The following is an 11,147-nucleotide window of genomic DNA, read 5'->3' on the forward strand; positions in this document are numbered from 1 at the left end:
GACGGGGGTATAAACACGCGCGTCTAACACAATAACGTGGCTTGTTGCAGCCGCAGTAGACGATCGATCGATAAACCGTGCGCCCGCCGTGTATGCCCGCGGTAGAATGCTGCACGTGCGTACGTGTGCCCTCGCTCCGCGAATTGCTCGCTCTCTTTTGAATGAGATTAGCACGTAAGAAACAATTATTTTTATCACATAGACACTTTGAAATTTTAGTGGCCCGGTCGGGCCACCAAATTTTAACTTTTGGAAATTTTGGTGGCCCGACATCAAGTTTTGGTGGCCCCGGGCCACCGGGCCACCGCTAGTGTCGAGCCTTGGCTAACAACTAACCAGGGGATGTCCATCAACTTAATCATGGCGCTGATAACTTTGATACGGAAATGTAGTCCTGCTTGAACAGGGTCCACACAGTGCTACATTATTTTATACGTGTTATTGGCAATTGCTTGTGCACGGGTAGGCACTGTGACTGTTTTCATGAATAACTAAAGATCTAGATATCTATACGTGTTTATGTACTATATGTGTCACTACTAATCATTTACACAGTTCTAATAAGAACAGACCAATAAGTATGGTACAAATTGTTCAAATGTGTGTGTGCCAGTGCCCATTGTACTTTCATTTACACTTGAACAATTTTGGCATTTGAACAACGTGTAATTGTAATTATAGTATGTAGTACATAAACACTGATAGTTCGGTAGCAGCATATATAACATTTATATACTCTTGTTTCGTTCTCGTAAACGGCCAAAGTCTCCGTGAGCCCTGCCTCGGCCCTTTCACAATATCCTGTGTATTTTCAGACCCGATAGACACAGACATGCTTCCAATGTCAGTGACACTGTCACGGACAATGGAGCCGCATGCTCAGACCCGAGTTCCCAACCAACAGTGCTAGATTTTCTGCAGCAGGAGGAGGTGACTAACAGAGATTTCAGGTTGGTGGTGGTCTTTTATCTGTCATAATGAACTCGGCCTGGGTATCTGTAGGCATGTACATATTGTAGGGATATAGGCATGTAGAGGCATTGATGTTTCTGGTAATCTATTTGTTTCGCAGCCTATCTGTCTTGGCCACAGACCTGACGGCAGACAACGAAACAGATCTGCGTGGCTTCCTTGCAAAGCGATTTTCAAGGGGCACCGTGTATTCCGGAACTGGCAACGTAGCAGCTCTTGACTTCAGGTAGAAGCACATGTCATCTTGTATTGTTTGCATGTGGTTAATGATATTATCACTTTACATGGAATAATTGATATGAATGAACATTAATAATTGGTGAAAGTTGGACTTGCAAAATTTGCACGTTGAGAACTAACAACTTATCAACTTGACTTTGTAGTATTTCTGAAGATTCTGACTCCCCAGTTGTCTGCTACTTTTGCCTTCTCCGTCCATCACATTGTGCTTCTTCCCAGTTGGAAACTGATCATGAAGGGACTGTATGCTCTCAGGTAAATCGTAATTTTGCTACTACCCCATGCATGGAGAAATGCATCAGTGTCGTGATTCATGTATACTTTCATTAATTTTCATTACACCGTCATAGTGTAACAGTAATGATGTTGTTGTTTTTCCTTTTCAGGAATATATTGCATGTTTTATAACGAATGAGACAGGAGTGCTAGATTACTACCGTGATGAGCTAGGAGAACATTGTAAGATGCTGCTACCCATGTTAGAAGCAGAGGTATTAAAACTTAAAGTAACTTAAGTATTCATCATTCTTACAAGTGTTATTAATTATGTAAGAGCAAACACATGCAGAAAATCATGACTTTCAAAGTGATGACGTTTCAAACCATATTTATTGAATGTTAGAAGTAGTTTACATATACATGGGAAAAAACCAATACATTTTACACAAGTTATTTAGAAAAAAATATTAATTTTATAGTGTATCCCATGAAAGCTTCCTGATATTGAAGCTCGAGTAGATATTTAATATCTATAATAGAAAATAAAATAGCAATTACTCTTGTTATAGTAATTATATTACTGTTATTCTTTAAATACAAAAATATTCATGTTCAGCATTAGTTTAAATTTAATTGGCCCTTGCTTGTTTTACCTAACAATTTTAACTGTTTGATATCTAAATGGAATGATTACTGTTAAATATTATAACTATTAATTTTTACACTTGAATAATAGTAGGGGTAAGAAATCACAAGTTTCTGCTTAAAAGCATGTGAATGTAAACTCAAACAAGATAGTCTGTATCACCACAGGAAGGCAGCACTAGCAGTCGGGTTCGTCATTATTTCTAATATGCTTGGACCAGTAAAAATTATATCATGCAAATATAGCTATTAATAGATATAATATATATATTTCTCTCTTGCCCTTACATTGACTACTTAAAAAAAAAATATTTAGTGTTATTAACAAAATTCATATTATTACACTTGGAAAAAATTCTTATCATCAAAGGTCTCCATCTTCTTCACCATCTAGATTTATTGCATTACCGTTGGCCAGCTCTTCGTCGAACCTGCGTAATTTCCGGTAGTTGCTTGTGTGTCGGCGGGAGCGCCCCAGACACGTGCAAATCCCGATGACAATGGCCCCTAAAACAAACATCACAGCAGATATGATCGCGACGCTAAGCGTATTCCATCCGTCGTCGCGTGTCGCGATCGGCGTCTCGTCCCCCCCACACTCCTTCCTCACGTCGACCGGGACCATATCCACGAAGATCTCAGCGAATCTCGCGAGCGGACACGGGTCAGCGCAGCCCGGCAGCAGCGCGGTGAGGTCGTGCAGGTCGTCGTCGTCGTCGCGCGTCTGCGTCGTCGTCGTCGCGTTCCTGTAGAGCACCTTCACCGAGAACTCGCCCTCAGCGAACTCGTGCAGCTCGACGATCGCCGTCGCCGTGTACGGCGGGTTTTCGCCGTTGAACACGCCCATGACGCCAAGGAACGGAGCGACGGTGGAGTCGTGCGCCGAGTAGACAAACAGCTTTTCGTCGATCCCGTCCGCGAACTTCGGCGCGTCCGCGGCGCCGGCCTTGGCCTTCATGTGGGCGATGAATTCTCCGAGCAGCGTGCCGGACAAGAGCCGGAGCATCTCCTTGTAGCCGAATTTCACCATGAGGGCGGCGTTCTGCAGCGCGTGCAGTCTGTCGTACACGTCGTCGGTGAGCCATGCCGGCGACGACATGTTGTGAGCCCGCTCGCAGAACAGCGTGTCGTATATCGACTTTGCGGCACTGATGTCCGCGTGCGCTCCTCCCGCCCACTGCGATAGCTGGTCCAGGAAGTCCTGATTCTCCTTGACGATTTTCAGAAACTCGGGCGTGTGGAATGATTTGTATGCCAGCGCGTCGTATCGCGGGCACGGCGCGTTGTGCATCAGCAGGTAGTCTTCGGACTCGGTGTGCACCGGGATCGGCTGCCAGCGTATGTCGGGGTCCCACCGCTGCGCTCCCGTCGGTTCGTAGAGACCCGCCAGGTTGCACTGCGCGCTCATGAGCGTGCGATCGTAGTCCGTGCTTCGGACGTGAATCTCTTTGCGAACGTAAGAGCTGCTCAGAAAGCCGTCGTAGCGTCTGCGGAGCCAGCGTCCCAGTTTGTAGTGTTGGATCATGCCTTCTGTAGTTAGCTGACCCCATCCCTGGGGCCAGTCTGCCTCTGTGTGCACGTCAGTTTTAATTGGCACTCTATAGACCGGACTGCGGTCACCGTGACGGTAGAGCAGCTGTACTAGCCGCAGTGAGGTGGGGGCGTCAGCTAATGTCCGTTTTTCTGCAAGCAAAACAAAACATACAACAACAGCAAAACAAGGCAAAAAATTTGTAGCTGCCATGATGGTTTAGTGCTGCCACCTAGTGGCAGCTATCGTATTGAAATTGTACAAAGTGAATAATTCTCAATACGAGGAACAGTATTAGTTCTTATACACATAAACAATGTAATAACAAATAAGATAACTAGTGATTAATTAAATTTGATTTTCTAACATTATATTAGCCAAGATCGAGGACCGTTGGTCGCACTCGGCTACATTGTACTTACGCATTTCTTTTTACTTCAGTCCATGGATTTGCCCCAAATACAGGAGCACTTGTCTGAGTGGTACAATGCGTCTGTGATGTTTGCATCTCGTTGTGTAGAAAAGCTAAAGGATGGTGTGGCTTATCTCATTCACATGGTAAGTCATACTAGTGTAACGCTGCACAATTCCAATTGAAAAGATGATCAGTGCATGTGCTCATTCTTTCGGTGTTATATATTTTCCACAAAGATGGTGTCATTTCCTTGTTGTTGTCCAAAATGTAGGAGTTATATTATTTAAAAAAATATTATATTTACCTTTATCTAAGAGCTTCACTGAATATTATTATTTAAATCTGTTAAGAAGAGACGCTTGTCAAGGAGAGAATAGCACAGAAATTAAAGTGGAGATGTTCCATATGCTTTTCCTGTAGTTCATCATATTATTGTATGGGTATGTATGTATGTATTACTTATTGTTTGGGTTGATATTATTTTGTTTGTTTATATTTGCAGGCATTATTAGGTTTGAAGCTGGAGATAGATGGAGACGATGATAAGTTTAAAAGTGACGTTAAAAAGTAAGTTAGTGCATGTCTATTGTTTTGGCCACGAATTATCCTATATAATACGTATACATACGTATACATAATACTTATACATATATACGTATATATATATAATACGTGATTTTTTGTTGTAATTAATCACACGAACTGCTGCACACAATATGCACGCATCGGCTTTATGTCTTGCAGGTTCATAAAGTGTTGCAGTCTCTCGGAATTAATCCAGCACAAAAGTCCGTCTTCCGAGGCGCGCGGTTCTCCCGAGGTGCCACCTGGGGGTAGTCTGCTGCCGGCGTCGATGGATGGCGACGGGGAGAGAACCGTGTGGCTGAGCGTCCGTGACGACGCCGCCGAGTTTAGCTCAACAGGTTCGTCCGAAGTGCGCGGAAATCAGCAATCGGCGACGAGCATTGCTCGAACTGCAGCACTGCGTGCGAATATGTGCACACGGTTCTAAGCACTGTCGGAATCCGAGCATTCCCAAAAAGCTCTCGTCCGCTCGACTCATCGGCAGGTTGTGAAATTGATCGACGGTGTCATCCGCAGTCTTGTTTTTTGACAGATAGGCGGTGTTGGTTGCATGGTTAGAAAACGGGAATGCTTAAGAATGCGTAGGAACTTTTAACTCTCGGCTAATTCATGAGAGAGTGCTTCGTATTCTTTTTCATCTTACAGAGTGCAATAGTTTTTGCCAAAAGTGGGCCGAAGCTCTTTTGAAAAGCCCGTCGGGAGGTGCTGTGCATGTCAGGGAAGTGATTGAAAGCTACAAACTCAAGGTAATTTCTCCTCTGATTTGGTTTTCGCTTTTTTTCTGTCTGTGTGAGTCTGCACGTTTCCAGAGAGAAAAATTATGTCTACTGTTGGTGAGTTGCATTTTGATACCAAAATGTAATGCATGGTGTGATGTGAGAGTTCAGTACTGTGACAATGATCAATCATTTACTGGTAATACTGCAGTGTAAGTAGATGAACACATGGCAGTGATGTTCGACAGCGTGTTAATGTGGGCAAGACACTGACCTGTATAGTGAGAGTTCTGTATTGACATTTGTTTCAGACGATACAGAACATGAATATTGTAAAGCGGCTCATAAGGCAGGCAGAAAATGACCATTATGCATTGTACAGGTTTGTATACTCAATCGGCTTTTAGAAGCGTTAATTGTTCTTTTAAACACATGATTAGTGCATCATGGGAAAAAATGTATTCTAATTAGCTCCTCTGGCACCCGTTGTGCCAGTCGTGTTTTGTCGTGGTAACGTTTTTCCTCCGAATGTACCATTCACAATATAGGCACTGGTTTTCTTCAAATGATGTAAAGAACTGGAGTTACACTCCGCTCATGATAAGATAACATATACACGTCAGATCCGGTGTAGACGCCCAAGATCTTGGGGTGAATAATTATTCTAAGTAATTCCGGCATCGTTTTGCAGGTGCTTCATATTTCTGCAGCAGAGTGGCAACCATGACATTCTGCTGGAGATGGTGAGGTCCGAGCAGCAGTTCACCTCGTCTGTCGATGCAAAGAATGTCGTCAGCATCTTGGGAGAGTTCTTGCAAGCCGTGGTGGCCTGATGTATATACGTGTACACATTTATATATGCCTGCGCGAAGTGATAAAGTCAGGAAGCTATAAATCGGTTCGGCTTTGGCCAAATGTGGAGCTGGGGGAATTTTTTCAAGGAAGTAGGGATGCATTCTGATGCTTTTCTGACCACAAATCTTAAATTGCCAGTATTCTATTATTTTTATTTGTCTGATTTAATTTGAAGACGTTTTTATGTTTTTTAAAGCATTCCCCAAACTTGAGTTTCTTCTCTCTCTTGTCTCTTGTAAGTTTCTTGTACTTGTATTTAAGTGCTTCAAAATAGGGATGGAAGAGGAAGACCAAAACAATGAAATGACTAATTGCAAAGTTAGTTATTGTAAATATTTAGTTAATTGTGTTGTTATTCACATTTGTTGGTCAAGTAGGTTTGTGGTTTGTCATACTGTGCATGTCGTTGAACAGGTATTGGTAACTAATTATGTATTAAAATTAAATCTATTTAATGAATTTTGGCATTAATTTATTATGGCAGAAGGTACATGACTTTACAATGAATTGGGATACAATGATATAATATTATATATTCCACAATAATATTACATTATAATATTGAAAACTGTCTGTATAGTGTAATCCACAGAGTTATATTAATTAATAACGTTCTCAATACCGCACATCTATCCACCTTAGCTTTGTCTGTTGAACACCGTGGAGACATGAGCTATTACAATCAGTGATTACAGACATCGATCTAGTGACGTTCTATCAGAATATTAATTTTGGACACTTTACCATCGCGGTACCAGTGCATAATTTTGTACCTCTGTGTTCGCTTGACCACTACTCGCTGGGTTTTCCTGCACCTGCTGTTCCTTTCCATTCTCTGACACATTAAAGTGTCCGACTGTCCGCACCACGTAACCACACGTAATTATACAATCATAATTATGCCATTAGAGAGAGAGAAGAGAGATGAGAGAGAGAGAGAGAGAGAGAGAGAGAGAGAGAGAGAGACGAGAAGAGAGAGAGAAGGAGAGAGAGGAGAGAGAGAGAGAGAGAGAGAGAGCGAGAGAAGAGAGAGAGAAGAGAGAGAGAGAGAGAGGAGAGAGAGAGAAGAGAGAGATGAGCGAGAGAGAGAGATGAGAGAGAGAGAGAGGAGAAGAGAAGAGAAGAGAGAGAGAGAGAGGAGAGATGAAGAGATGTAGCAGAGAGAGAGAGAGAGAGAGAGATGAGAGAGTAGAGAAGAGAGAGAGAGAGATGAGGAGATGAGAGAGAGAGAGAAAGAAGAAGAGAGAGATGAAGAGAGAAGGGGGGGGAGAGAAAGCGAGATGGTACAGAAAGAGGGGTGAAGGAGAGAGAGATCGGTGTAGATGGGAAGAGAGGAATATCAAGAAGAGGGGGAGAGAAAGAGGGGAGAGGGGGGCAGAGAGAACGACAGAGGATGGGTGAGAGAGTGACAGAGAGAGAGAGAGAGAAAGAGATGGATGAGAGAGAGAATGGGAAGGAGAAAGATAGAGAGATGGAGTGCCAAGGAAAAAAAGAGGGAGAGACGGAGAGAGAAAGAGAGAGAGAGAGGGGGGAGAAAGTTATTATATACAGCTCGGGATGTACACCATGCACAGGATGCAGAGCGTCGAAATACTCCGGTACAACGTTGCTCTTTAATTAATAATTTAATTTATTACATTTATCATGGAAAGGTGTCGCTAGTTGGCAGAGGCCGCTTCGATTGCGACAGCGCTACAGTCGATTCCGCCTTATGTTTACAATATGTCAATACTTGTAAGATTCGCATCCTTATACTTGTAGTTTTTATTTCAATCTCGGATTATATTTAAATTAATAGTATATTTTCGTATTATTCCAGAGTTACCGTAATGGTCCCCCGCCGTTTAATTTACAGCGTTGTTCTGATCGCTTCATTAGTGTTAGGAAGCGTAGTAAAGTCATCTGGGGCACCCGAATCGAGTCTTAGATTAGTTCACGTACTGTTTAGACACGGTGATAGAAGTCCGACCTATTCCGTCCCTATCCCGAATGATCCAAATAAAGAAGACAGCTGGCCTCAGGGCTGGGGTCAGTTAACTACGGTGGGCATGAACGAGCAATTTAACCTGGGACGCTGGCTCCGCAGACGCTACGACGGCTTTCTGAACAGCTCTTACGTTCGCAAAGAGATTCACGTCCGAAGCACGGACGTCGATCGCACGCTCATGAGCGCGCAGTGCAACCTGGCGGGTCTCTACGAACCGATGGGAGCGCAGAGGTGGGACCCCGACATACGCTGGCAGCCGATCCCGGTGCACACCGAGTCCGAGGACTACCTGCTGATGCACGACGCGCCGTGCCCGCGATACGACGCGCTGCTGACGGCGGCGAGGCAGAGCGAGGCGTTCCTCAGCACACAGGAGAGGGAGCAGCCGTTCCTGGAGCGGCTGACGCGGTGGGCCGGCACCAAGGCGCTCCTCTCCAACGTGTGGTCGATATTCGACACGGTGTTCTGCGAGCACCAGCACAACATGACGCGCTGGATCGGCGGCGGCGGCGACGCCGACGCCGCGTTCGAGCACATGCGCGCGCTCAGCGACCTCGACATGACCTTTGACTTCTACAACGACGAGATGAGCCGGCTGAAGGGTGGTCCGCTGCTCGGCGAGGTCGTGCGGCACATGAGCGACCGCGCGGCGTCGGACGCGGCGGGCGAGAAGTTTTTCGTCTACTCGGCGCACGACACGACCGTCGCTCCGTTCCTCGGCGCCATGCGCGTCTTTGACGGCCGCATCCCGCCGTACACGGCGACGGCGATCGTCGAGCTGCACGAGTTCGCTGAGGGCGAGTTCTCGGTGAAGGTGCTCTACAGGAACGCGACGACGACGACGCAGAGGCGCGACGACGACGACGACCTGCACGACCTCACCGCGCTGCTGCCGGGCTGTGCGGACCCGTGTCCGCTCGCGAGATTCGTCGATGGCTGCCGGGACATGGTCCCGGCGGACGTGAGGAGCGAGTGTCAGGTAACGGGCGCCATGTTGGACTTGATTGTTGCAAAGATTAACCCGGCTAACCTCGGTACGGCGCTTGTCGTCGCTGTCGCTTTGCTTGCTTTGTTAGTTCTAGTGGGCGTGTGCTTCGTCGGATTTCGCAGGCGGGCGAAGAATCGTCATTATTATCGTCGGTTTGCGGCCGATATCAATGACAGCGAGCATATGGCTGTGAGTGACCCTGTTGACGTGCATACCGACCCATGATGTGTCGTGATACCCCTAACACGTATTCGGCTGTGTCTATTTCGTTTACCTATTTCTTTCTTGGTTTTCGGTCAACATTCCCAGTCAATTTTAAGGGTTTGTTGCAACCATGTAATATGTCGTGCTGAGGACCACACTTGAAGTGATACAAATTTGTTATATATTTTAAATATCAGATCTATCGTGGTTAATTTTCACTCAACCGTGTTGATTCAAAACATACTGCTGACTTTTCAGTTTGATATTTTAAATATCATTCTAGTATATTTTTCTGACCAAATTCCTTGTGATAATAATTATTTGCATCTTACCCAAGTTGACGATTTCATGAAAAATGATTGATTTATGTTGTGCTGTTTGAGTTAGGGGTAGTTCACAATTATCAATGTCACCACTAACTAGTGTATACACCCTACACATTTTCACATCTTTTCTCCAATGCTGATATTTGGGCATTTGGAGGGAAGGTATAAGCAAACATTTGTATTATTAAAGGTGTAAAATTGCTATTGACCCTCTCCTCCAGCATTTATGCTCGTGAAGGTATTGGTAATTGTGAATAGCCTCTTACTCCATGAACTGGATTGGTGATACTTTCGGCCAGTGAATTATTTTAAACATGCTTCATCCTGAATTATACTGTTCAGAAAACTGCTAGTCACTTGACTTGGTTTGCAACAATTTCCACTGTTAGTGCTGACAGACTTGTTCCTCATTTTTGTCATGTATTAAAATATATACTACTGATTAGATGGTTCCCATCTAACCAGTAGGTGGAGCTGCATGCCGGATTGTAAGTGTCATTGGAGCCGTGCCATCTCAGCTTTATGAAGTGTAATGTCAACTAACAGCATCTTTTAATTTGTTTTATTAAAAAAAAGAAGTCCTTACAATCTTTTCTGAACTGCTTTTGTGTGTATACGTGCCTGTGATTCCATTTTTCTAAACGAGACGTATATTTATTCACGTCTAGTGGTATTTATATTGGTGAATCTTGCAGGTTTAAACTGTCCGATTTTCTAACAATTTATTATCTGTCGTTTGAGTTGTAATGTACTGTTTGTAATGTGAACGACCATTTTAACGGTGAATTTTTATTGTGCCATGTAATATGCATAATAGTGGATCGAGTTGAATGCACATACATCCGTCCATTAGCATGCGCTTTGCTTTGTCAGCATCTTGTTTGTTGGGTTTTATTATTCAGCTTGTTACACCTTATTATATATTAGAGTGCAAGTTAAAAATATCTGTTTTACGGTTTATATAATGCTATTGATTGTCAGAAGTTAAATAATAAAAATTGCATAAACGACAAACTGGATTTGAATAAATAACAATTTGATTGGACAATTTTTGCAGATTGTTTTTAACATGTGATTGATAATGAATAAAGTATCCATCTCATTTATTTTTTACTATAAATTGTGGTTGTGGCAATATCATTATATTTTGCTTACTAGATTCTCTCACGCATACTGCACGTAGTTATTTATTAAAAGTGTCTACGCATATCTAACCAGTTAGCTGCATTAACTTAGCAGTTCGTAATAAATGTACTCAAATATATGAGTCGTTATTTTCGCTAGGAAAGTATACTTTTTAGTATATTTTCTGGTGCTAAAGAAGCATGAAAGTAAGCAACATAATAGTCCCGATAGATGTCTCTGTATTCACTCCCCAGGGGGCAGGAGCTGCAAACTGGTTTGCAGGATTTTGCAAAGTGGGTCAACTTTTTAAATTTAGCTGTGTTATCGATCTGGATATAA

General features: G+C 43.6%; 3 protein-coding genes across 3 annotated transcripts in view; 2 read left to right on the plus strand and 1 right to left on the minus strand.

Annotated features, from left to right (window-relative positions):
- LOC106805324 (protein Njmu-R1-like) overlaps positions 1-6,637 on the plus strand; it is an 11,702-nt gene extending 5,065 nt beyond the window's left edge. The window contains exons 2-11 of the mRNA XM_014806874.1: positions 816-950; positions 1,073-1,198; positions 1,356-1,467; positions 1,599-1,703; positions 4,049-4,165; positions 4,525-4,589; positions 4,767-4,945; positions 5,253-5,353; positions 5,635-5,705; positions 6,015-6,637. Of these exons, the coding sequence (XP_014662360.1) occupies positions 816-950; positions 1,073-1,198; positions 1,356-1,467; positions 1,599-1,703; positions 4,049-4,165; positions 4,525-4,589; positions 4,767-4,945; positions 5,253-5,353; positions 5,635-5,705; positions 6,015-6,156 (1,153 nt within the window). The 3' untranslated portion in view covers positions 6,157-6,637. The remainder of the gene's footprint in view (positions 1-815; positions 951-1,072; positions 1,199-1,355; positions 1,468-1,598; positions 1,704-4,048; positions 4,166-4,524; positions 4,590-4,766; positions 4,946-5,252; positions 5,354-5,634; positions 5,706-6,014) is intronic.
- LOC106805323 (prostatic acid phosphatase-like) lies at positions 1,798-3,843 on the minus strand. The gene has a single exon (XM_014806872.1). It carries the CDS (start codon positions 3,818-3,820, stop codon positions 2,441-2,443), a length of 1,380 nt encoding a protein of 459 aa, XP_014662358.1. The 5' UTR covers positions 3,821-3,843; the 3' UTR covers positions 1,798-2,440.
- Positions 6,638-7,875: 1,238 nt separating the features above from the next.
- LOC106805319 (prostatic acid phosphatase-like) lies at positions 7,876-10,797 on the plus strand. The gene has a single exon (XM_014806863.1). The coding sequence runs from the start codon at positions 8,008-8,010 to the stop codon at positions 9,376-9,378; it is 1,371 nt and encodes a 456-aa protein (XP_014662349.1). The 5' UTR covers positions 7,876-8,007; the 3' UTR covers positions 9,379-10,797.
- Positions 10,798-11,147: the final 350 nt, after the last annotated feature.

Source organism: Priapulus caudatus, unplaced genomic scaffold, assembly GCF_000485595.1.
Source record: "Priapulus caudatus unplaced genomic scaffold, Priapulus_caudatus-5.0.1 Scaffold109, whole genome shotgun sequence".
NCBI lineage: Eukaryota > Metazoa > Priapulida > Priapulimorpha > Priapulimorphida > Priapulidae > Priapulus > Priapulus caudatus.

Excerpts from the sequence above, each read along its gene's own strand:
- LOC106805319 (XM_014806863.1), top strand. The coding sequence starts at position 8,008 with ATGGTCCCCCGCCGTTTAATTTACAGCGTTGTTCTGATCGCTTCATTA.
- LOC106805323 (XM_014806872.1), bottom strand. The coding sequence starts at position 3,820 with ATGGCAGCTACAAATTTTTTGCCTTGTTTTGCTGTTGTTGTATGTTTT.